This window comes from Dipodomys spectabilis, unplaced genomic scaffold (genome assembly GCF_019054845.1).
Source record: "Dipodomys spectabilis isolate Male_0828 unplaced genomic scaffold, ASM1905484v1 ptg000023l, whole genome shotgun sequence".
In the NCBI taxonomy this organism is placed as follows: Eukaryota; Metazoa; Chordata; class Mammalia; order Rodentia; family Heteromyidae; genus Dipodomys; species Dipodomys spectabilis.
The window spans coordinates 1,988,167-2,015,131 of NW_024870700.1; the positions used below are offsets into that span (position 1 = coordinate 1,988,167).

The 26,965-nt window shown below is 45.6% G+C and overlaps 1 protein-coding gene across 1 annotated transcript in view; it reads right to left on the reverse strand.

Moving 5' to 3' along the window:
* Fli1 (Fli-1 proto-oncogene, ETS transcription factor) overlaps positions 1-26,965 on the reverse strand; it is a 122,788-nt gene that overhangs the window by 17,980 nt on the left and 77,843 nt on the right. The window contains exons 4-5 of the mRNA XM_042674848.1: positions 22,531-22,734; positions 12,016-12,081 (exon numbers count right to left, since the gene is read on the reverse strand). Of these exons, the coding sequence (XP_042530782.1) occupies positions 12,016-12,081; positions 22,531-22,734 (270 nt within the window). The remainder of the gene's footprint in view (positions 1-12,015; positions 12,082-22,530; positions 22,735-26,965) is intronic.

Consider the following 26,965-nt stretch of genomic DNA (forward strand, 5'->3'; position numbering starts at 1 on the left):
GGGCTTGAACTCAGGGTCTGAGCACTGTCCCTGAGTCTCTTTGTGCTCAAGGGTAAAGCCCTACCACTTGAGCCACAATGACACTTCCAGCTTTTTCTGAGTAGTTTATTAGAGATAAGAGTCTCACAGGAACTTTTCTGCCCAGGCTGGCTTCAAACTTTGATTCTCAGATATCAGCCTCCTGAGTAGCTAGGATTACAGGTGAGCCACCGTTGCCTGAAAACTTTTTATTGTTGGTTCTGAGGTTTGAACTCAAGACCTTATGCTTCCCAAAAGGGGGCACTACTGCTTGAGCCAGGCCCTCAGCTCTTTCTGCTTTAATTTTTGAGTAGGTCTCAAATTCATGCCCAAACTAGCCTAGACTATGATCCTTCTCTTATAAACTCTTCTTGCATAGATGAGATGGCAGTACTATGTCCAACTTGTTGGCTGGGACGGGGTCTCACTAATTTTTTTTGGCTAGGCTGCCTGCAAACTATGATCCTCTCGATCTTTGCCTGCTGAGTTGCTGAGATTAAAGCCATAATCCCGGGAGTCTGGCTACCAATTAAACAACATCAGCTACCTGGAAGAAACATGTCTTTTGATCAATGTGTTGGGTAAGTTAGAGAAAGACAATTTGGCTAGTGTAGGGAACTCAGTAACAGACTCTGTTTTGCTTCTGACCTGATAAGTGATTTGAGCTTCTTCATGGAAAGTGTAAAATAATAGTAGCATCAACTTATCAAAGGCGTATAATGTGCACACGTGACATGAATATAAACGTTTTTAGCACACAGTGGGAGCTTTATAAATGTTGGTTGGTATTGTGATAAGAAAAATGAGGGCAGGATGACTGTGTGTTTGAGGATAGTCCAGACAAAGTTTGGGAGACTTTAGCTTCAAAAATAAAATATAAACAAACAAACAAAAAAAGGGGGGGGTGCTGAGGCGTGTGTGCTCAAGTGGTAAAGTGTTTAGCTAACATTTACGGGCCCCCCCCAAAACCAAACTTAAATGGGCAAAAATGTCCTGGGGCAAAACTGTCATACCTTTGAACTCCATGATTATTGAGACTGCTCTGGAATTTACCTCTGTATTGCTCTATATTGATCCTGCAGTGGTGAATCTGCATCCTCTTCAAGTAGGAAAGAATACCACTGGGATGCTGGGTGATGGGTGCAGGGTCCCTTGCAAGATTAACAGGGCCCCAGGTGGTGTGGCCCTGTTCCTGGAGTAGAGTCCTATTTGAGCTCTAGTTAGTCAACTCTCTTGTTACCTATTGTTCCTCATTCCAAACCCATGACCACCCCCCTCCAAGTTCCTTCCTCGCTGACACTCTTATTCAGAACCATCAATCACAAGGACAGAGGAGACTAGTCAGAGGGGGATCTTCTTGTGTGCGCGGATGTGTATATATTTTAAAGGAATCCTTAGAGGAAGAAAAAGTACAGCCAGTAAAAAGAAAAACAACAAAAAAGAAGTCCTCCCCTTGTGAGACAGACCTGACTCTAAGGCAGTGGAGTAATGCTGACAATCGTTCAGCTCATTATTCTGGAAGCTATACATACTTGTCTTAGAAAACCTGCTAGCCGTTTCCAACCATTTAGAGAGAATGTGTCCTCGTCACCTTGTGGCCACACGTGCACAATCCCAGTACACCCAGCACACCCACGGTAAGGAATAACAGTTCTTTTTACGTAGAGAAAGGAAGGATAATGGTTACTTAGAAAGTGTCCCAGACAAGCTGTCAAATTGAATTCAGAGAGCCGGAGTCTGACTCCAGGACAGGGCTGGCGGCTGAATTCCCTCAGGACTGGGGTTTCCTGCCTACTGCAGCAGACACAACGATTCTTTGTTCTCCCTCCCTCTCTCTCTCTCTCGCTCTCTCTCTCTCTCGTGAAAAAGCCAAATAAGATTTTTTTTTTAAATTAAAAAAATGCAACCTTCCAAAAATGGTTAGATAGAAAGCAGACAAAACACTAACTGTGTGATTTCAGCAAGGGGCGGGGGAAGGTAAATAAATAAATAAAACGGAGAAAGCAAAGTTCTACTTAGTAATCATCAGTCTCACCTTGGACCACAGACAGACAGCACCCCACCTCAACAATCATCTCTGCCTTTGCTACAGTGGATGAGGGCTGTTTCATCCTAACCAGGCTGTCCTAGTTGCCCCAGCATGCTGTATCCTGTGGAGAAGCTCAACCTGTACAATTGTTTGCTCCCTACAGAGAACAGGAGGCTGCCTTACCCCTTCCAAGCCTCTTCCCGTATGAGGTGTACATGTTCTAGAACAGTCTTCCCAAAACAAGGACACACACACACACACACACACACACACACCCCTCATCCATGTCTACACTGGATTCTGTACTCACACACACACACACACACACAGACCACACTCAAGTCCACTCTGAGCTCTACATTCAACACTCCCTCCCCCAATGTACACAGGCCATGTCCACTCTGGACTCCATGCTCACCACCCTCCATCCCATGACAAGCATACTGCATTATCAAAAGTACTTGAAGCTGGGCTCTGGTGGCTCATGCCTGTAATCTTAGTTACCCGGGAGGCTAAGATCTAAGGCCTGCAGTTTGAAGCCAGCCCAGGCAGGAGAGTCTATGAGACTCATATCTCCTGTTATCTACCGGAAAACCGGAAGTAGTGCTGTGGCTCAAAGCAGTAGAGAACTAGACTTGAGCAAAAAGAGCTCAGGAGCAGTGCCCAGGCCCCAAGTTCAAGCCCCACAACTGACAAAAAAAAAGTACTGAACCCTCAAAATTCCTCTCAAGGTACTGTAGCATTTAGGAACAAAGTTTTTCTCCTCATCTAGAATTTTCCTCATCAAAACAAAGCTTTTCAAGGAATTTTTAAAGCGATGGAAAATGTCAACAACAACATATAAAGTAGAGAAAATAGTTCAGTGAACCCTGCGTGCCCATCACCCTGCCTGGACAATTATGCATTTGAGGTCAATTTTATTTCAGTTCCACTACAACTCCCTAGCCAATATAGGAAGCCTGACTTATTGATAGATTTATTACACGCACTTTGGACTAAGCATGGTCCAGTAATAACAATAACAATAATAATAATAGTAATAAATCAAAAGACCTTTTAAAACAAAAATTTTAAATCCATGTGTGTGCATCATGCAGCCCGGATGATACAGAGAAGCTCTTAGCCCTGCATTGTAGTGTTAAATGATTATGTCATCAATGAGCGCTTCCACATCCCTAATTTTATGATGATCCCTAAAAGCAAATAGTCCCCCCTCCCAAATGCCAGTTAAAAAACTGAAATGAGTGCACTTATTGAGTGCATGTACGAGTACTTAGGAGTGTACTGATTGTAATGAGAAAGTGAAATTGTTAGATGCGTTGCCAGGTGACAAACAATGTTAGCTGTATTTGGGTGGCACTATGGGAAAATGATTGGCTCTGAGGTCCAGGGCTCATCTCTGTGCCTTCTGAGCCATTGTGGTTTTGTCTTCAACAGTGGTCTCTTTAGAACCCACAGGTGTACTGCATGGAAAAGATTTAAACCATGGATTGAGTCTTCCTTATCTGAAATGCTTGGGATCAGAAGTATATCAGATTTTAGAGGTTTTCAGCTTAGGACTACTCCCCTGTGTGTTCCTGGCAGGGCCCACAGCCTCCAATCTCTTCTGTTTTACGTGAAGGCTTGAGAGAGATGCATGACTTTCATCATTTCTCACTTCTTCGTTGTCCTCAGTGATCATTTTCTGTGTCACATACATTTTTGTATTCAGTTATATGCAGTTTTATATCCCTCCTTGCTATTTTATAAATGTTGTAAGTTTCTGAATAACCTGTTTCCTTGTGACGCTTTACCACAGGTTAACATTACAAGCGATACTTCCGGTAAGACCTCAAAAACATTGTGATATTTTCCCAACAATAATGTTAATTACTAGCCAAGCTTTGGTGGCTCACACTTGTAATCTTAGCTACTCAGGGAACTGAGATCTGAGGGTTGCAGTTTGAAGCTAGCCCAGGCAGGACAGTCATTAAAACACTTTAACTCCAGCTAGCCACTAAAAGCTAGATGTGGAGGTATGGCTCAAGTGGTAGAGCACCAACCTTGAGTTGAAAAAGCAAAAGAATAGTACCCAGGCCCTGAGTTCAAGCCCTGGTAGCTTCATGTACACATGCTCCCATACACACCAATTAATTAATAATATTATAACATATCATATTAATAATGTGAATAGCTAAATACTAATTTACTGTTATTAGTATAACTTTTTAAACAGTTTTGGCTGATTAACAACTGTATTATCCTTAATGAGGCACCACAGTTATCCTCACTTTAAACGAGGAAACTGAGGCAGTAAGTGCCCTATCTAAGGTCACAGATTAGGTTGAGTCCCACTTGGCCCCAAGATACTGTGAGGACTTCTGAGGAAGCCTGGAAGTCCTGTCCTCTGGTATCTGCATAATGAAAACAAGAAGGATTGCAGCCCTGGCTACTCAGAGTGATGGTGTTAGGCACCAATGAGATAAAAGATATAAAAATGCTTGGCCAATAATAAAGGGGCTGCTACTGTGTGCACAGCCCTCCACCTCCCTCCCAAACCAGCAGCAACCACACATTCATGGTAATAGACAAAAGGGAAACTCCCTTCTCTCTTTCCCATTCTCAGCGAGCAAGCACACAGACTTTTTACTCATTAGCCAGGGCAGTGGCCTGTCTATGGAGATTCCATAGACTGACAGTCTTCCCTTCCGTGGAGCTGTGGTTTTCGTTTTTCCCATTTCACAGCAAGTCTTGAAAGGCTTCCAGGCTGGGACTAAAAGCCCAGTGCACCACTGGCCCTTGGTAGGTTATGAGTTCCAGGAGTTAATAAACAAAGAACTCAGCATCTTCTGTCTTTTTGGAGTGTCTTGAGATATTTAAACAGATTCAGCATGAGGAGCTGAGGAAATGAGGGCTTAGGGATGCAAAGCAGTTCGGAAGAGGGGATCTACTGATTCTTGCCTGTAGCTGCCCAAGCTGAGCACATTGGGACAGGTCCCCAGGGCAGGATTTGCCCAGAAAAACAAAGTCTGACCTGTGACTGGGGCAGACAAGCTCAGGTCTGTGGCTTGGAGTGGAGGCTGGGACAAAGGAGGTATGGAGGCAGTCAGTAGCTCAGGCTCCAGCATGCTTATGGGTCACAACTTCTAGAACTTACCTCAGTGTCCACCCATAAAAATCTATAAAACCAAATTAGAGACACTGCAGAAGAGTTTGTATGTTGGTACTAGACTGGGCACAGACTCTTAGCTTTTTTTTTATCCAAGGTTAGTGCTCTATCACTTGAACCACAGCTCCACTCCTGGCTTTTTGGTGGTTAACTGGAGATAATAGTCTCAGGGACTTTCCTGTCCACATTGGCTTCGAACTTTGATCCTCAGATCTTAGACTCCCGAGTACTAGGATTATAGCCTAGAGCCACCTATGACTGGCTTAGAGGAATTTTTGAGATGTGAAGTACTATACTAATATAAAGTCATCAAAATCCATACTCATGACAGTGATGAAAAGTCCTAGGGCTCATCTGTCCCTTCACTCATTTATCCTTTTATCAGTTCCCTGCTTAGGATGATTGGGGGCTGGGCAAAATCAAGCTCAACCACCCAGTGTATCTCCACTTTGTTCTCTTTTCCTGTGATTCTGCTCTGGAAAGCAGGGTTGTCAAACTGGGCTGCATAAGAAATCTGCAGAACTAAATTTAAGAAAACGAATCCTGGTGGAGCACCGATGGTTCGTGCCTGTAATTCTAGCTACTCAGAAGGCTGAGGTCTGAGGATCAAGGTTCAAAGATAGCATGAGCAGGAAAATCCATGAGATTATCTCTAATTAGCTACAAAAAGTCAGAAATGGAGTTCATTTCACTTAGCATCATCTTATATGGTCATATGTACATAGCTTTTGAGCTTTTCTGCTCATCTGATAAGATTATCCTAGACATATACTAATTATTGCAAATAAGGGAAACCATGGGACCTATATTTCTTTGGGTATGGCTTACTTCACTTAGTATGTTTTTTTCCAAGTCTTTCCATTTCCTAACAAATGGGGCGGTGCCATTCTTTCTGATGGAAACATAGAATTCCATTTTACACACACACACACACACACACACACACACACACACACACACATTTTCTTTTTTTGGTGGGGGGGTCTGATTGTGGGGCCTGAACTCTGGGTTTGGCTGCTGTCCCTCAGCTCTTCAGCTCAAGGCTAGCGCTCTACCACTTGAGCCACAGCACCACTTCCAGCTTTTTTCTTTTGGCTTATGTGGTGCTGAGGAATCGAACCCAGGGCCTCATGCATGCAAGGCAAGTGCTCTACCACTGAGCCACCTTCCCAGCCTCAGACTGACACATTTTCTTGATCCATTCATTCATCTACCGAACGGCATTTGGGTTGGAGCTGTGGCTCAAGTGATAAAGTGCTAGCCATGAGCAAAAAAAGTTCAGGGACTGTCCAGGCCCTAATTTCAAGCCCTACGACTGGCAGAGAGAGAAAGAGGGAGAGGGAGAGGGGGGGGATTCCAAGGCCCAGGAGGCCTTCTTGGAGAATTAATTGACTCTTATCTCCAATTAATCACCAAAAAGCTGGGAGTAGATCTGTGGTTAAAGTAGCAGAGCACTAGCCTTGAGTACAAAAGCTCAGGGACAGCCCCCAGGCCCTGAGTTCAGGCTCCAAAATCAGTACCATGTACACACACATACATACATACACTCAATGATTATTTAACATGTATCATTTTGGCCACTTTAAGTGGACAGCTGGGTGGCATTAAGAGCATTCACATGAGCTGGGTGCTGGTGGCTCACACCTGTACTTCCAGCCACTCAGGGAGCCGAGATCTGAGTACTGCAGTTTGAAGCCAACACAGGCAGAAATGTCTGTGAGATTCTCATTTTCAACTAACAACCAAAAAACCCGAAGAGGAGCTGTGGTTCAAGTGATAGACTGCCAGCCTTGATGAAAAAACCAAGTGGGAGAGTGTGGCCCTGCACTTAAGATCCAGTGTCAACACACACACACACACACACACACACACACAAACACGCACGCGCGCACGCAACTGGACAACCATTGCTACCATTCCATCTCCACAACTTTCTCAGCCTCCCAAACTGATACTTGGTCCCCAGTACACACTAACTTCCCTTTTTCTTACTGTAGCCTCTGCCAACTACCAGCTGATTTCCACTCCCATGATGCTACTCTCTCTGTCTCTCTTGGAAATTGAGTCATTTTACTTTCCCTGAGCATCAGTATTTCACAAAGATCTACAAGGGACTCTGTGCCCAGGGAATGTTGCCAAGGAGAGGGTATATGTGAGTTTATTTTCAGGACAGAGAACCTGAAGTGATTGGAAAACAATGGGGATAGAGAAAAAATAATGTCCTCAATTCATATCTCTGCCTGAATTATATTTAAGTAAGTTACTGTTTTCATGATAAGTCAGCAGGAAAGAAAATTTTGTATTCAGGAAGACTTTTGATACCTGGCACATGGGGCTCTCTCCTGTAATCCCAGGATGGCAATTTGAGGCCAGAATGGGTAGAAAAGTGTGCTAAGCTTTATCTCCAAAGCTGGGTGGGAGTTGTGGCTCAAGCTGGTAGAGGGCCAGCTGAGCAAAATTCAGGGCCCTGAGTTCAAATCTGCTACCACGAGGGATGGAGGGAGGAAGAGGGACATTACTTTTTTTTTTTTTTTGCCAGTCCTGGGGCTTGAACTCAGGGTCTGGGCACTGTCCTGAGCTGCTTTTGCTCAAGGCTCACACTCTATTATTTGAGCCATAGCGCTACTTCTGGCTTTTCTTTTTATGTGGTACATACATCCTAGGCAAGCACTCTACCATTCAGCCACATTCCCAGCCCTGGGACATTACATTTTAACTGACATATAATTACACATTATATGTGTGCATGTTTTCAATGTTCGAAGATCAGATCAGCGTGATTAGCATATCTGTCACCTCCAACATCTATCATTACTTATATTGGGATTACTTAATTTTCTTTCTTTTTTTGGGGGGGGGAGGTCCGGTCATGGGGCCTGAACTCTGGGCCTGGGCGCTGTCCCTCAGCTCTTCAGCTCAAGGCTAATGCGCTACCACTTGAGCCATAGCACCACTTCCGGCTTTTTTTCCCCCTGCTTATGTGGTGCTGAGGAATCGAACCTAGGGCCTCATGCATGCAAGGCAAGCGCTCTACCACTGAACCACCTTCCCAGCCCCTGGGATTACTTAATTTTCTTTAGTATCTAGTTTGAAATATCTATTAACTGTTGTCCAACATAGCTACCCTGCCTGTCCTATAGAACATAGGAAGTTTTTCCTCCAGTCTAACTGCATCCATCATCTCTCTACCACAACCCCCCACCCCCTCACCTCTGGTACCAAGATTCCAATCTCTGATTCTATGAGATTAACTATTAGTGAAGCAAGGGAACTTTAATATTCTAACTTAGATTTGAGCCCTTGTTCCACTACTAGGTAGCTGGGTACTCCCTCAGGAGCTACTTAAAGATCATTGTAAGTTAATTTTTAAAATGCAGCCATCTTCCTGGGCACAAATAACCTTTGGAGATTGTAGTCATTTATTTTAGAAGAGCAATGGCACCATTTTAAAGTAGAAAGGCATTCTAATCATACCAACTCTAAAGACACATTAATAATGTTTCTAAATCATCTCCACAACTTCTTTCCTTTGTGCCTAATGGGGCACCTGCTCTTGCTTCTCTCTCTCTCTCTCTCTCTCTCTCTCTCTCTCTCTCACACACACACACACACACACACACACACACACACAGCTCTGGAGCTCAGCTCTGACTTTGAGGTTACTAGTGCATCTTATTCAAAGAAGAGGTAACCAAGGTTGCATGGTGATGTCTTCTCTTTCTTTTTGTCCATTTAATATTAAAGAAATAAAGATAGCTATTAGACAAGAAGAGAGATGGAGAAGTGGGAGAGAGGGAGGAGGTGAGGAAAGGCTGTTTAGCTTTGTCTTGCTAATGCACTTTATGTTTTGGCACAGTGGGTCATTCAGCCTCAGCCCACCTCCCTAGAGGGAGACGGCAGCTCAAGTGCACAGCTTTCCTGGGGACAAAAGATGCACCTGCAAATCTCAGACTTAATCATCTCTAGAGGCCAGGGCCCTGATGCTGGGAGATAAATGCCAGGCACCACCTGAATGGGGCTCTGGCCGTGCACTCGCGTCTGTCTAGATGCTGCAGTTAATTCATGTCAGAAGAAGGTTGCTACCCGACCAGAAAGAGCTGCCCTGAATGAGCCCCAGCACGGTGAATGTAGTCTCCTGACACAAAAGCTCCCTCCCCCACCCACAAAGCAGAGCCAGCCTGGAAGGTGGAGGACAGGGCTGAGAACTGAGGCCTGAGGTCCTGGAGAGGAAGGAGATGGTTAGGCCAACACATTTCAACTTAGCCCAGTGGGTTTGGTTCTTAAACTAAAACAAGGTTAGACATACATGTTTTAAGGCCAATGCTAGAAAATCTCCCACTGGCTCTGCCAGCACCAGAGCCCCAATGGTTGTTGACAGAAGGTTGTAGTCTGCAGTGTTGAATCCTAACACAGCCATTCAGAGACTTTACCCTCTTCCCTCCCCTTCCAGCTTCTCTCCCTTCTTCCTTCCCTTCCTTCCTCCCTCCTTCTCTCCCTCCATTCCTTCCTTCCTCTCTCTCTCTCTCCTTTATTCTTTCTTCTCTCCCTTCCTCTCTTCTTCTCTTCCTTTTCTTTCTTTTCTCTTTTCCTTCCTCTCTCCCTCCCTTCCTCCTTCCCTTCCTTCTTTCCTTCCTCCCTCCCTCCTTCTCTTTCCCTCCCTCCTTTCTTTTTTCTTTCCTTTCTCCCTTCCTCCCTTTCTCCTCCTTTTCTCTCTCTACCCTTCTACCCTTCCTCACTTCCTTCTTCCTTCCTTCTACCCCTTCTTCCTTTCTTCTACTCCTTCCATGGTTGGTTGCCTTTTTCTCTCTCTTGCTTCCTTCCAAACCTGCAAGTGAAACAAAGCTGGATATATACAGTAAAGCAAAGCAGAGGCCTCTGGCTGTTGAGATCTCACTCTCATGCTGTGTGGCTCCTGATCATCTCTTCAAGAGCCAAGAAAGCGCTCCAGAGCCTTGGCTGGCTTGACTCTCACTGATTCCCTTCAGCCCCTGCACTTGAACAGGGAATTGGTTCAGGGGTGGCATGGCTTCATTGTACAGGCATTCCTCACATGATGTTAAAATAAGTCAGCAAGGAAAAAAAAAGTGGCTCAGAATGAAGACTAAAACAATCCTTCTTCAGTTTCCATAGAGACGTCAATACATTTGACTTGGAAAGAAAAAGCAGCAGTGGAAAATAGATTGGCCCACCCAGATGAGGCAGGAGCGAAGGAAGCAAAGGAGAAAGACAGTCATCTAAGGAGAAACACAGTCATCTAAGGAGAAACACACTGTCATCTAAAAGCAGATCATTATATTGTATCTCTTTATTGTCCAATTATAATTTTTATTTTGGTCTGTCATGGGGCTTGAACTCTGGGCCTGAGCACTGTCCCCCAGCTCTTCAGCTCAAGACGAGCATTCTACAACTTGAGCCACAGTGCCATTTCTGGTTTTCTGGTAGTTAATTGGAGATAAGAGTCTCACGGACTTTCCTGCCCAGGCTGGCTTTGAACTGTGATCCTCAGATCTCAGCCTCCTGAGTAGGATTACAGGTGTGAGCTCAATTACAATTTTTTTTTGTTAGTTATGGGGCTTGAACTCAGCACCTAGATGATGTCCCTGAGCTCTTTGGCTAATGACTAGCTCTCTACCACTTTAAGCCACAGCACCACTTCTGGTATTCTAGTGGTTAATTGGAGATAAGAGTCTCATGGACTTTATTGCCCATGCTGGCTTCAAACCTGGAGCCTCAGATCTTAGCCTCCTGAGTCACTAGGATTACAGGCGTGAGCCACTGGTGTCTGGCTTATGAATTGTTAACAAGAAATACAAGTCCTGTGTGAATGAAGCTATGACCTGGACCTTTGATATCTCTGTAACCTCTACATCCTATGAAGATTTTGGATGAAATGCTCTCCTCCCTTAGAAGAGTTTATGTCTCTCTGAATTATTAGGCAGCACATGCAGCGCATGCCCACAGTGAAAATTGGGCTCTCATCCAAGGTGAGAGGTGTGATGTAGAGAAGAAAGAGAGGGAAGGAGAGGATGGGGGAAGAGCATGTGTATAAAACTCCCCTCTGCTCCTGGGCCTTCACTCAGAAATCCCTTCTCTGTGGAATTTTCTTTTTCCCCTAAGAATTTTTCCCACTTCTCCAATTTCTAACAATGGTGTCACATTGTTTTCCTCTAGGAATCATTCACTTGTTTAAATGTCTAAAATCTTACACAGTATCTGGATCAATCCTTACAAAATTGCTTCCGAAATAAAGACGCTGAGAAACACTAACAGGATGTGTGTTAGATTCATCTACACGAATCATTTTCTGATACTGTTTTCTTTCTCTCTGAACCAAACCAAACCAAATCAAATCAAACCCAACCAAACCAAAGCAGACAAAACTAGACCAGACCATATCCTTAAATTACCTGCTTACAAATGAAATGGACATGGTTGACATTTGTTAAAAGGTAGGCATGCTAAAACCCTCAACTGTAAATTTGATCACCTCCTTGAGAATCCTCTCACTTCAGGCTCAGAAAGTAGACCATTTCTGCTTGGGCAAAGCGCAATAATTCATTTTCTCTCCTGAAAGAAAGCTTCAAGTTCTATTTATAAGATTACTACGGACATCGCAAAGCCTCCTGATGCTGTAGTTTTGTAACTAGTGACACAAGAGTGAAATTCTTTGGTTTCTTTTCTTGGATGCTAGAAACTCAAAATGGACCCAAACAAGGGGATTGGTCTACAGATGCCAAGTTTCCCACCCCAGGCTAAGCAAATGGAGCTGTGTCATGCTTGGTACAAGCTAAGTTCCAAGCCCACGAGAGAGTAGACTTACCTTCTTTGACACTTAGTCGTGAGGACTGGTCGGTGTGGGAGGTTGTGTTATAGGCCAGCAGTGAACCTGTAAGGCAAAGATAAAAGAAAAGAACAAAGGCAAAAGTGAATGATATAGTTTGGATCCAGAACTTTGCCCCAAAGGCAATGTATTTTGAAAAGCTTGGTCCCAAGCATGGTACTATGGAGAGGTGGTGGGAACTTTAAGAGGTAGTCCTCTGGTAAGTCTTCTGGTCATTGGAAGTGGTGCACTCAGAGGGGATTGTGGGATATCCCTCCCCCAGCTCTTCCTCTTTCCTGTTTTGTTTTTGTTACTGTTGTTGTTTTATTCATGAAGGAAATGGTGGCTTACCAAGGGAGGTCCCGCTATGCTATACTGCCATAGGCCCACAGTAAGAAAGCCAATCAATCCCTGCTACTGTGAACCAAAATCAACCTTTGCTCCTACTAAGTTGACTGTCTCAGTCGTTTGTTATAGTCATGGAAAGCTGACTAATACAGGTTAGAACTAAAACATTTTTCTTTCATCCAGACTAGGAGATGGCATCAGAAGAGAATGGGGAGGGGAAGAGAAAAGAGGATAAGAAGGACAGAGTACTCCTGAAGGGAAAGGAGAGGAAAACGCTAATGAGACCTATTTGCTTGGAATCAACCACCTAGGACTTTGGTAACTTTGGGAGTTAGGGCCAAATAAGCTAGAACATGACATGTATGGGGAGGCAAGTCTGCCCCCTCCTGAAGAGCCATGTTCGTACCCTGCAGAGTTTAGGCATTGTGCCACAGAATAAACCGGATGGAGAATGAATAGGCACAGGTGTCCTGGCTCTTCATTTTTTTGTACTCGTCCTGGGGCTTGAACTCTGAGCCTGGTGTTGACCCTGAGCTTCTTTTGCTCAAGGCTGGCTCACTACCACTTGAGCCACAGCATCACTTTGGGATTTTTTTTGGTAGTTTAGTAGATATAAGAGTCTCACAGATTTTCCTGCCTATGCTGGCTTTGAACCACAATTCCCAGATCTCAGCCTCTTGAGTAACTAGGATTACAGGTGTGAGCCACCAGCGCCTAGACTTTTTACTAACTCATTGATTGATGACTGGCTAAGTAATGTTACATCGATTTCTTCATTGGAGTAATGAAGGGATTGAAGTAGATCAGGGGTTGGTACATTTTCTCCTCTAAAGACCCATTAGTAAATGTTTTAGACTTTATCAAATGAACACAGTGTCTGTTTAGCTTCTGTTGTGCTTTTTCCATGGTTAGATTTGTCCCATACTTTGTGGTCTGCCATACCTTGGGGAAGAAATAAGTACCACCGAGCCTCTGCGTTCACCTGCGTACATTTGGGTACTGTTACCGATGGAGCCAGGTGCTTGGCTCTGTTCTTGGTGGAGAGGTGTTGGGAGCGGGGAGGAACAGGGATGATGGCTCTGGAAATGGGGTTTTATTTTTTACTCTTACTTTGTTTCTAAGAGAAGACAACTCAGCACAAGGAGTTAAGTGCTGACATTTCTGTCACCCAGAGTGGAGACGAAATCTTTACATCGTCACTCAAACAGGCCTCAGTTTCCCCATTTTGAAGGGAGGGCCATTTGGGTCTTGTTGCGTGTCAAAACGTCGCATGGTCCTTCCTCCTCACCACTAGATTGGTTCTCTCCTTTAAAGTGAGCTCAAAGAGTCCAACTGTGTCACGTGTAGGCATTTTTAGGATTCTCCTCATAATTCTCCTGAGGAAAAAATTTAAAGAGCCATCAAAAACGAGGACTGGAATTTGCTTTTTATAAGGCTACCATGAGCTCAACAGATGTGTTTGAGGCTAAGAAAGACTTTCTAAACAACTCCTTTTTCATAGGGCCTGGGGCCAAGGGGCTGACGGGGTGCCAGGCTGGAAATGGGCTGTCAGCCACGCTTATTCTTAGTCTGCAGGCACAGAGGGGAAGCAGAGGCTGAGCTGTGTCTGCCTCACCCAGCTGTGGGTATTTGGTTGTGAGCTGCAGAGAAAAATGTGCCCACACCAGGCCAGAGGATACAGTCTCCAACTTCCGGGGCTATATGACTCTGGCTTGGGTGACTGCCCCTTCTAGAAGGTTCTGAAACAATTCCCAAATGAAAATCAGGAGGGGCAGGGGTCACGCAGAGACTGCTCCATGCTGAAGTTCTCGAGTATGGATAACACTGTAGAAATGACACCGTCACCTGAATGCAGTAGCCCCAACCAGTTCTGTTTGACGATTTCCGTTCTTAAGGAAAGAATGGAATATCCATGACCAAGTGATGATCCTGAAGTTCATTTTACAACTTCAGCCGAATGTAGGTTATTATGCAAACGAGGGTGTAAAATTAGATCTGCCTCTTACCACTGACCAGCTTAGTGAGCGTGCATCTTTGTGAACACCCATCCACTTCCTTCATTTCTCTGAGCCTCACACGTAACAGCCTCATAGAAGCTTTAACCTAATGCAATTGCTGTGAAACTTAAGCTTTGTTTTTGGTTTTTTAAAATCAGAATAAGGTTGGGAATGATTCATGGCCGGCAATCCTCAAGAGGCGGAGATCTGAGGATAGGAGTTCAAAGCCAGTCCTAGCAGAAAAGTCTATGAGACTCCTATCTTCAATTAGCCAGGAAAAAGCTAGATGTGGGAAGTGTAGCTCTAGCAGTAGAGCGCTAGCCTTGAGCAGAGAAGCCAAGCCAGAGAGCAAGACGCCGAGTTCAAGTTCTAGTACCAGCACCAACAAATGAATTAGAATAGCACAAAACAGTAATAATGATGGAACCATGTAAATGATGATCAAGAGTTGCTAGCTGTAATCCTCATGTCTTTTTCTATTCTTTCTCCTACAGGGACAGACAATGACCCAGGGAAAAGTCCTTGTGTCGAAGAGCTTGCCAAGCATTCATCTCCTCTTCTGGAAGAAGAGCTACAAATGGGTTCTGCGACAAGAAGAAATAACCCTTCATGACTGGAAGCTGGTTAGGAAATGGAATGGAACGTTCCAAGGGAATGCAAACACCCCTAACAAGGTAAGATGGAGAATGTGTGCCTCTGTCTTTGGCATTCTCTCCCTCAGGCTGGAACCCGCTGCCCAAGCAAATGAAGAAAAATGATGGTCTCTGCGGAGCAAAAGCCCAAGTCATTAGTGCAAAGTTAGCCTTGAGCACGAAGCTCAGAAAAACCACAGGTATCAAATTTCCCCATGGTGAAAGCCGGTCTGTGGGTACACGTGAAGCCACAGGAAACTCCCAGAAAGCCAAGGGAAGGGTCCTTGACCTCCCCAAAGCTTGCATGAAATACATATTTCATGGTAACCTAGGAAAGCAATTTTGCCCCAAGACTGTTTTTGGTTCAGGTTTCACTTTGGGAAGGAGAAGCAGCCTCCCCTGAGAGGGGGCTGGCTGGGGGCCACTGGCCTCTCTTCTCTCTGGGGACCCACATTTCCTTCTCCCTCTGCCTGGTCCTTGGGCTATAGAGGGTGGCAAAGCAAATTCCTTCCTCTCTCTTCCCTCTCTCTTTCTCTCTCTCTCTTTCTCTGTCTCTCTCTCTCCTCTTTCTTTTCTTTGTATTCCTTCCTTCCTTCCTGCCTGCCTGCCTGCCTTCCTTCCTTCCTTCTTTCCTTCCTTCCTTCCTTGCTTCCTTCCTTCCTTTCTTCCTTCCTTCCTTCCTTCTTTCCTTCCTTCCTTCTGTCTTTCTTGTTTCTTTCCTTCCTTACTTCTTTCTGTTTTTCTTCTTTCCTTCTGTCTTTCCTATTTTTCTTCCTGCCTTCCTTCCTTCCTTCCTTCCTTCCTTCCTTCCTTCCTTCCTTCCTTCCTTCCTTCCTTCCTTCCTTCCTTCCTTCCTTTCTTCCTTCCTTTTCCTTCCCTTCCCCCTTTTCTTCTTTTTTTTTTTTTCAGTAGTACTGGGATTTGAACTCAGGGCTTCACACTCGCAAGGCAAGCACTCACCAGCACTTTTCTGTTTATTATTATGTGAGACTGGGTCTTGTTTTGTGCCTGGGCTTTCCCACGTCACTGGGATGACAGGTATGAAAACTCATGCTCAGCTGTTGGTCAAGATGGAGTCTCTCAAACTTCTTTTATTTCTACCTCCCAAGAAACGAGGATTACATGAGCCACTTACACACAGCTTCAGCGCAGTTTTCTTAAGGAAACTTGCTCTGCCATAAGAAAGCCCTTCCTGGAGTCTGGCTTCCTTTTCCGGGGTGGCTTTGGATTTCTTCTTCCTTTCCTGAAGATCTGTCTGGCCTGACCTGAGCTGGCCTCCCCTGCTTCTGACCTCACCTGGCAATGGGCGAGAGCAGGGAGGAAGGGAAGCACTGCTTCCGGACCATACCCAGTGTGCCAGACACCCTGTCTGCTCCTTCACTCTGTCCTTCACAGGCCAGGAAAGCTAGTGCATTGTCCTCTGTGCAGTACATGAGACCACTACACAGATAAGTTGATCATTTGCCTAAGATCACACAGCCAGAAGGTGCAGGCAACAAGACCTCATCCTGGTCTCTCCACAAAACTTGTCAGGCCAGCAGCCCTCAGGGCCTCCAGGCTAAAGCAAAACAATGGGCAAAACTCATCTCTGGGGCTGGCCGACAGGGTTGGAGGGAGGTTGGGAAGGAGCAGTGGGGGTGAAGGAGAGAAGGTACAAGTTTCTCTTCTCCTTGATGGCAGGGGTTGCTTACATAATTGAGTAGATGTGTTTTGTGATGATTTCCCAGTTGTGTATTGTGCTGTTTACCATTCTCTATATATTATACTTCATTCAATTAAAACATCGGTCTACTTGGTTGTCTATGTATGAATGTATATGTGGATCTATAGGCATGCATATATGTCTATATTTTGATTTGGGGCACACTTTGCTCTAGAAAGCAGGAAGTAGGTATTGTGAGATTGGAATGACCTTTTGGAATGATCCTTTCTTCCTTCCTTCCTTCCTTCCTTCCTTTCTTCCTTCCCTCTCTCTCCCTGTCCTTCTCTCTCTCCCTCCCTCCCCCCCCAATCTTTCTATGCCAGTACTGAGATTTGAATTCAGGGCTTCAAGCTAGAGCTCTACTAAACTTCCACTTTGGGCTTTTTGCTGATTAATTGGACATAAAAGTGTCACAGACAGACTTTTCTGCCCAGGCTGGCTTTGAACCACAATCCTCAGATCTCAGCCTCCTGAGTAGCCAGGATTACAGATGTGAGTCACCAATGCTTAGTCTAGAATGATCTTTTTCAAGAGAAATGCCTAAGACAAGAATAATTTTCCCTCTGAGTCTCCCATATCTGGGACGTAGAAGATGAGGATGCAGGGAAGCTGTGCGTGGACGAGGCAGAACCCCGGGATTTCTGGGGTTCTCCCGAGAACCATCTGCCTAACGTGCTTTTCATCTGGGACACCTGGAGCAGGGCAGCAAGGCTCCTAATGCCAAAGCCTTTGTCTGGGCCTTAGACTCTGTTACCATACAGTCTAGCGGGCCCCTCCACAGCCAGCCTATTGACTTGTCCTTTCTCTGCGTGGCAGACACTGCTCTCCCTGAGCGCACATTGGAGGAGGGCAGAGGGCTGATCAGACTTGGCTGACAAATGATGGAGTCCAGCCCACCCTGTCTTTTGTACTGCTGTAATCCTGCTCTCCTTTCCAGTGCAGACGGATGCCTGGAAGGGACAATACACCACCCTGGCTTGTTGCTAGGCCTATCACCATCTGAGGATGCAGGTGGAAAGCCCACAGGTCGCACAATGTGTTTTCCATTAGTATGAAATTAAAAAACAAGGATCAAGATGGATACCTTTTCGGTGATCTTCCTATCACACTAAATATTTCATTCTCTAGTTGGCAAATGTCACCCCACCCGTTTGAGAATGTACTTTCTTATGATGTTTTCTAGGCCAGACAGATGCACAATCCCAATTCATTTGTAAAATGAAATAATGAAATGAAATCAAAACAAAACCTCTTCTACTGGCTGCTCCTTCTGCCCAGGAACTTTCAAGTTCTCAAACAACCCTGAACTCCCCCCAGTGGCCCCAAGGCTGAACTGCCAGGTGGGGATGGGCAGCCTGACTCCCCAGAGGTCCAGTCTGCCTGCCAGGGGCCCCATTTCCTTTCCCTGGGCCTCTTCTGTGCTCAGCGGGTATATCTGGGAGAGTCTCTAGTGGGGCTGCCAATCAGGCCCAGAGGTTGGGGTGCTGTGGGCAAAAAAAGGGTGGGGTGAGGGGATGTTTGGTTTAATCTGCCTCATTCCAGAAGGCCACAGAAAAGTCTTTGAAAAACATTTATCTCTGGGTACAAATAAAAACAGCAACACTGTGGAGAAAGTGGTCTGACCCTCAATGCGGAAGACTTCATCATTCTGAAGCTAGGGCCAGGCTGCAGGTTGGCACTGCAGAGGTGGGCTGCTCAGAGCTCAGGGCAGGTGTTTTTGCTGAGGTTGGATGCTTTTCAATTGATTTCCTGGAGTAGACCAGGCCTCAGTGGCTTTGGCTTTGAAATGGGGACTCCAGAGTTATGAACATGGTGTCCACAAGGGGGCGCCCGTCAACGTAAATTTCAGTTATGACACCTGGGCAGGTGCTGGCCACCTGAGCCAATTTCAGTGTGACCCCAAGAACTGGGGCCACCCTGACCAGTCCCAGCCTCTTCATCCTAATGAAACTTTGGTGAGGAGCCCACACCTCCACGAAGATCAGATACACTCTGGCATATTTTCAGCAGAGTACATAGAGTGATTCAAGACATTGCAATTTCTCTCTTATTTTGGAAGATACATTAGTTTTTTTTTTTTTAATTTGGCCTATTAAACTTAAAATTATAATCCCCTCCTCCCAGACAACCAGACAAGTTAATGGCTTTGGGAGAAAGTATAAATAGAACTTAGCCTCTAAGGTGTCCCTTTTTCTACAAAAGCCTAGAAAGACAGATTTATAGATACATCACTTATTTTACATTTCTGGCCTAGTAGAATCCATGGATGGGATGGAATGTCTTTCATCCTACAGCCCTACAGATGGAGATCTGTCCTGAGGGTCTCATGACCAAAGCACAAATCAACTGATTAAATGCTGGTGGCTCACACCTACTTAGGAGACAGAGATTGAAGAATTGTAGTTCGAAGCCAGCTGGGGCAGAACAGTCAATAGGGACTCTTAGCTCCAATTAACTACCCGTAGCTCCAGTAGTAGTGTGCTAGCCTTGAATAAGTAAAAGCTCAGGGACAGTGCCCAGGCCCTGAGTTCAAGCCCTAAGCCTAGTGCGTGCATGCGCGCGCGCGCGCGCACACACACACACACACACACACACACACACACTCGCACATTAGAAAGTTCTTCCCTGTGGGTTCTTTCAAGTCTAACATTCCTCAAAAGGCTACTACAGTGCTAAGTTGGGGCAAGTGTTTTTGTTTTTAAATTTCAGACCTCATATGACTATTTTAGGTGTGAACTCAGGACATTACACTTGCTACTCAAGCATTCTACCACTCCTGACTTTAGCCCTTTATACTGTAGTTATTTTTAAAATAAGGTCTCGCATTTATGCCCAGGCTGAGTTGGACCATGATCTTCATACTTATTCTTCCTGCATAGCTGACAGGTACGTTCCACTACACCCAGCTTTTAATTGGTTGAGATGGGCATGCCACTAACTTTTTTGCCCAAGATGACCTTAAACTTCATTCCTCCAAATCTCCTCCTCTCAAGCGGCTAGGATTACAGATGTGAGCCATCCAGTCTGGTTCTCTCCTGCATTTTCAAAAGCCTTTGCAGACATAACCCTGGCAGTTGGCCTCACTAACAATTACCTTTCTGGAACTTTCATATTTTGGCTACTTTGAGGCATCTTCCTTGATTTCTACATGTGTTCCTAAGAGGAAAGAAACAACCCACACTTTTTTTCCTTCCTATATTATACCCCCAAATACCAAACTCTGATCTTCCTTGTCATCTTCCTCCTCCTTCTCCTCCTCCTCTTTAACACCTGCTCACCACTTCCCTCCCTGTCACCTGTCCTTGTCCAGCAGAAGATCTAGAGGTTGATGAGCTACCTCAAATTCCTGGGCCTCCAGAGCAAGAGGTGTTTGTCTGACTTCAACACCTGTGGTTCAGGTTCTTTGCTGATAAGAAGTACCAATGGAACGTGGATTGTTTATGGGCTAGTCAGAGAACCAGGGTGCAGAATTGGAGCAGGTTTCTCACAAGGGCATGTAGCATGAAGCCCCCAATTATTGGGCCCTTTTGCCATTCAGAATTCACCTATGCATCTGAAGTCCCTTCTCCCAGGAAAGATAAGATGGGGCCAGGGTCCCTCAGCCATGAAGAAGCGAGGGGAGGCAGAAAAGGCAGGTGTGTGCCTGTTTCTGCGTATCCGGCTCTGCGCCTTTCACCTACTCTCCGTGCCCACCTTGCTGCTCCTCACTCCCTGGTTTTTCCTTTGGTTTGGTTTGGGCAAGACTCTGTTAAAAGATCCTTGGCTTTTTTCCATCCTACCAACACATATAGGCTGAGAACTCGAGATCATTAGAAAATGCTAATCACTAAGGCTCAGCATAAGCTGGGTGGAAAATGGTCCTTTTTCTGAAATTGTTGTTTCTGGGGCTGACCTCATATTGCAGCAAGACTCAGACATGAGGTCATTGCTTTGGTGCTCGCATATACTCTCCCACCGGTCACCAGACGCCTCGAAAGTGGCCAGATAGCCCAGAGGCATGGGTGGAAACTTCTGAAGGCATTTTTCTTACTTTCCACTTTCCCAGCAAGTGTGGTATGTGTTGCCCCTGCCCCATGCAGAGCACCACTGCAGAACAAAAACCTCACTGAGCCAGGGGGAGGTAAGGAACCCAGAGCTCACAGGACCAGGCAAAGTAGCCCCCTACTGTGTCTACCATGGCAGCTTTGAGAAAGGGGCTTAAAATCATCAAACACCTCAGCCAAGCATTGGTGGCTCACACCTGTAATTCTAACTACTCTGGAGACTTGAGAGCTGAGGATTACAGTTCAAAGTTAGCCCGAGCAAAAAAGTCAGTGAGACTCTTTATCTCCAATTAACCACCAGAAAACTGGAAGTGGCACTGTGGCTCAAACTAGTAGAGTCTTGAGAAACTAGTAGAGTCTTGAGAAACACAAAGCTCAGGGACAGCGTCCAGATCCTGAGTTCAAGCTCCATGACTGACAAACCAACAACAACAACAAAAACCTATCAAACAACTTGCCAAAGCTTAACATTCTGATAACCTTGTTCTGAGCCTGCTGGATATAGCTCTGGTCATCTGTAAAGATATTTTCACAGGGAATTGACCATGTCCATCTTCCTGTGGCTTTCATCCATCTTTGGAGGCCCTTTAATACTTGCTACCTGGCCTGGATTTCTGGTCAAAAATCAAGGCTGAGGAAAATAGGTGCAGAATCATTCCATTCCTCTCCTCAGTGACCACTGTAACTCAAATGCAATTCATATCAAACGAAGAAGCAGAGCTGTGGCCTGTGGCTGTTGCCTATAATCCTAGCTACTTGGGAAGCTGAGGTGTGGAGGATCATGGTTTGAAGCTAGTATAAGCAGAAAAGTCCAAGAGACTCTAACTTCAATAAAGCAGCAAAATGCTGGACTGGAGGCATAGCTCAAAGTGGTAGAGCATTACCTGTGAGCAGGGGGTGGAGAGGAGGTAGAACAAGAGTATAAGGCCCTGAGTTCAAGCTCTGGTACTGGAAACAAAAACAAAAACAAAACGGCGGGGGGGTGGGGGACGGGGGGTTCATGCTAGCCAAGCCTCATAATCTCATAATCTTTCTTAAACCTACTTTTGTTTTCCAGAGAAAACTTGTATTTGTTCCTAAACCCATTGCATGGACTTCAATCCCTGGTGAGTAAGTGTTCAAGAAACAGGTCTACGGGGTTCAGAGTTGGGACTCCCATACAACATCAGGATAAGAAGAAGTTAAGACACTGACTTGCAGAACTTTTGTTTTTTCTTTCCCAGTCCTAGGGCTTGAACTCAGGGCCTGGGCGCTGTCTGTGAACTTCTTTTGCTCAAGGCAAGCACTCTACCACTTGAGCCACAGCACCACTTCTGGCTTTTTGGGAATAGTTTCTTAGAGATAAGAGTCTCAAGGACTTTCCTGCCAGGGCTGGGTTCAAATGGTGATCCTCAGATCGCAGCCTCCTGAGGAGCTAGGATGACAGGCCAGGCATGAGCCACCAGTGCCCAGCTTTGACATGCAGAACTTTTAATCCTAAGCGTATGAACCTGTAGGAACTTGAAATCCGGTCTTCAGAAAAACTCCAGCCAGAACAGCACCCACCCTATCAAATCCCAGGCAGAGAAGTGGTTTCTAGAAAGGGGTCCGCTTGGGGACAGTACGACTAGCCTTGAGGGCCCTGAAAACTGAGATCCTCGCTTCCTTCTTCTTGGTTTTCCAGGTCGCTTCCTTGCCCCTTGCCTGTGCAGTCTACAGAAACCCACGTGACCCCTCATCCTGTGCCCCATGGGTGTGACCCACAGCACCCCCTTCCTTCCCTGGGAGGAAGGGCAAGCTGGAGCAGGACTTACTTTCCCTGAGGTAACTGAGGTGTGATAACAGCACTTCGGTGTTGTAGAGGGAGGTGGCTCGCAGGAAGTCCTCCTTGTTCATTTTGCAGAGTTCCTTGCCATCCATGTTCTGGAAGAAGGACGTGTCGATCTCCATCAAGCCATATTCCTTGATGGCCCACTCCAGCCACTGGCGCACGTGCTCCTGCGTCCACAGCGTGGGGTCTGCAGAGGGGAGGAGGCCCGTTAGCACGGACGCTGGAAGCAGCCTCTCCACTCCCTCGGGCCCTTTCTCCCTCCCTACGTCCAACTCTGTCTTCTCTTCTCCTTCCCTCTTTTCCATTCCTCCTTCCCTTCTCCCCCTCTTCTGTTCTCCCCCCCCCCCACTCATTTCTTTCACTTTGGCTCTATATCTATCCCTCCATCTCTCTCCCCATCTCGTTGGTGTCTGTTTCTTTGTCTCTCCCAGTGTCTCTGTCTCAGCTTCTAACTGTTTCACTGTCTCTTTTTGTCTGTTTCTCTCTGTCTCTGTCTCTCCTCCCAATTCCTTCCCAGATGGTACCCCAGAACACCCCATCTGGCTTCATTGCATCTGGTGCTGCCTGAACCACTTAGCACTGTGGAAGGTTCTGAGCCGCCCCAACTGGTATCCTGACAGGACCCTCTTTCAAGATTTTGGAGGGCAATAGAAACCTTTGCCTGAGAAATGGTGGCATCAGAATGAAAATAAACACTGACCCAGAGACCAGTGTCTCTCTGGAAAAGGAGGGGAGTGGGGATGGAGACATCTGTATTGAAGAACATTAATGATTTCAAGAAAGAACACCGGGGGGAGGGGAAGGAGGGTGCAAGGATGATCCAAGTACGATATAGGGTACATACATTTAGGAAAACGTCATCGTGAAGCCCATTATTTTGTGCAATTAGTACATACTAACAAAAACCAAATCGGAAAGGGAGAAAGAACACAGATGCCAGGATTGCTGGAGAGAAGGAAGTGCACATGTACCGACTCTCCTGCCATCCCTCCCATCTGTGCAATTAGCTCGGTGGTATTCATGTGTGACATAAATCCGATCCAGGTTCTCTTCTCTTGGGGACAGCTGTGCTGAAATTTTTACCAGATCATCCCCCAAAACATTATGAGGATATTTAAATACTTAAAGATGAGAAAGGGTGTCAAGGACAGAAAACTTCTTAGTTGAGAACGAACATGAATATTTAAGATCCAGGGCCATTTCTGCCTACCTCCCTTTCTTTCTCCCTCCTCCTCCTCCTCACAAATTCTGGCCCATCTCTCTCACCCCGGGGGCGGGGGGAGGGGGGTGATATAGGAAGGAGTAAAAAGTTTCTTCAGCCTGAGACCCAGGTCTTCACTTGGCCGACAATAGTTCCTCATAAAAGACTGTCATATGGGTTTCACCCTCATGAAATATCTACTATTCCCAGGAAAATCTAAGCAACAAGGCAGTAAGCAATAGGTTTTGTGGTAGAAGGTCAAGAAGTCAATGGCTAGAAGAGAGAGTTGTGTGTGTTGGGAAACTCACGGAAGGCTTACTGGAGGAGATTTTTTGTTTCTTTTTGGTAAGGCAGCAAATAGTCTCCACCACCCACTAAATCTATTTTATTTAGTATGCCTCTTCTGTTCATCTTCAACCAATGCATCGTCTCACTGAGAGTCTAAGAAGACTCTTGGCTAAATGGTGGCCAGGTTTGAATGATCCTGAGTGCTGGTGAGGAGGAAGGTGGTGCTGTGGTCAGATTCACACCTTGAAATGGGACAGCCGTAGGCACGTACGTTACCAGAAACTTCATTCGGGTCCACTCCCACCACCCTTGTTGGGTGTTTATGTGTGTCAGGGGAAGCTCTTGCCATGCCTGGTTGTATTTCTGCTAGAGTTGAGGCAGATGGCAGAAGAAAAGGAATTCTATGAGGCACTCTTGAGAGGCTGAGAGGGAGCTGGGGGGGGGGGGGGGGGCGGCGCCACAGGTCACAGACAGCTGTGGAAGAATCTAGAATCCTGGAATGAGCAATGACCTAGATTGTGCTATCATGTCCTACCATGTATCAGCTCTTCCATATGTCCCCTCTTTTCCTTTTTTCTTTCTTTTTTGTTCTCTCTGTGTGTGTGTGTGTGTGTGTGTGTGTGTGTGTGCGTGTGTGTGTGTGTGTGTGTGTTGTGCCAGTATTGGGGCTTGACCTTGCGATCTTGTGCTCTTGCTTAGCTTTTTCCCTCAAAGCAAGCACTCGACCACTGGAGCCGTACCTCCCCTTCTGGCTTTTAGGGAGGTAAATGCCTGAGATGGCTTTTAACTGTGATCCTTCTATCTCAGCCTCCTGAGTAGCTAGGATTACAGGCATGAGCAGTGCCTGGCATCCCTTTTTTTTTTTCTTATCAAGAAACCCCTGCAAAATGGGCTTGCTATCTCCATTTTACAGATGGAATGGGGCGCTTTGGAAATTTAAGTCACTTGCCTGGAGATTCACTACTGCTGAGATCTGGAGCCAGGGTTCCTATGGGAGTCTGCTGAAAAGCAGGTCCCTGACCTGCCTGCCATCCTGTCCACTCTCTTATCCTGCCTTAACGCACCTGTAAATTAAGAAGCCTGGTGTCAGAAGGCCAGCTCCTTGAAAGCTCATCGTGCAAGTGTGTATTTGCCTCCTTTGCATACATTTCTTGCTTTGTGTTACCCCTTCATTTTCCCGAAGCAAACTAATTCCCATTAGTAAATGGAAATAGGTTTACCCTTTAGCTTTTAAAGAAAAATATCATGGAGGGAATTGGATCATGTAGCATAGTTGCTCATCCTTCACATCTCCAAATATGTCACTCTTTGGTATTCTAAGCCTCCGAATCCATACTAGACCCTGTATTTTTTATTTATTTTATTATTTCCTCCCTTGCTTTTGGGCTCTATCACAATATTATTTCTCTCCCTCTACAGCACAATGAATTATAAATCTTCCACTCTGGACCATGCTAAGCTCTTCCAAATGTATTTCCTGGATGATTTAGCCCTAGTTTCTTCCCATCTGAATGTGAAGCTAGTGATTAAGTAGGACCCTCGTTTATACTTGTCTTAAAAGCCCATCATAAATTCAATCGCTTGTTCCACTAATGTTTTATTGCCTTGATTTGTGGACTTGCCCCAAGGAGACTTTCCTTCATGTCCAGGAGGCTGACCTGGAGGAAGCCAAATGTCTGGGTAGAGCATTTCAAGATCCAGCCAGTGGTAAAATAATGGAACAAATCATAGCTCATGCATTCATTCCACAAGGCACTTTGAAAACAGCTTGATAGGAATTAACGCTGTTTGCACGATTACTGCTATGGTTAATGGGGCCGGCGGCTGAAGCTGACGTCTTGAGATTCCCTTTGAAGGCATTTCAGTGCCATTTAAGAGTCAGAGGATCAACCATGCAGTTTGGTCCCTATTGCCTTTTTTCCATAAGCCCTCTCCAAGCGACCACCCAAATGAGATGGTGCCAGCAACCTGGTTCAGGAACAATCTCTGATCCTCTAGTTGCATCAGTCTCTCAGGAGTTCTTTCTTGGGCTAATAGCTCTGGTAGAGTGTGGGAGCAAATAAGCCAAGGCTTGGCCTGGCCTTGAGAAATACACACAATTTCCCAGCATGCTTTAGTGTCACCTATGAAGAGAGAGAGGATTCTCTCAAAACACAATTTACACATGGCACCTGGAGAGGCTCACCAAACTACTCTGTGTGTGTGTGTGTGTGTGTGTGTGTGTGTGTGTGTGTGCGCGCACACACGCATGCACATGCATGCACATCTGCACTGGGACTTGAACACAGGGCCTAGATTCTGTCCCTTAGCTTTTTTCACTCAAGGCTAATATTCTACTAGTTGAATTACAACTCTACTTCCAACTTTTGGGGGTTTAATTGGAGAGTGTCACAGATTCTTCTTTTTCTCAGATCTCAGCCTCCTGAGTAGCTAGGATTTATAGGCATGAGCCACTGGCACATACCCTAAAAAACAAAACAAAACAAAACTCTTCTTCCTTGTAGAAGAAGGAACTTGAGAACATTTTTATGTCATGAAACATGCCAGGCAACTCTCATGAGCCCTTGCTCCTGCCTCTCTCTGGACATAATGATACACACACACACACACACACCAAGATTTACGAAAGAGATGTCTATCACTAAAACTAGTATTTAGTACTGGACCAACAAACAAATTCCTTCTGATTCCTTCAAAGAAATGCCTCCTCTGTCTTCAGATACAACTGCATTTCTCCTCCTGAGAAGGGAAGAAGTTAGCCTCTTTGGTCAGGTTATTTTAGTAAGCAGAGTTTAGTCCCTGCCTTGTAATTCACTTGGTGTAAGATTTGGACATATGTGTTCCTTCTCCCTGGCACCTATTCTACACGTGGCTGTTGTCAAACTCTTTTTGTAGCCAGGCAGCTGAGTATGCCCATGCTGGCGGACAT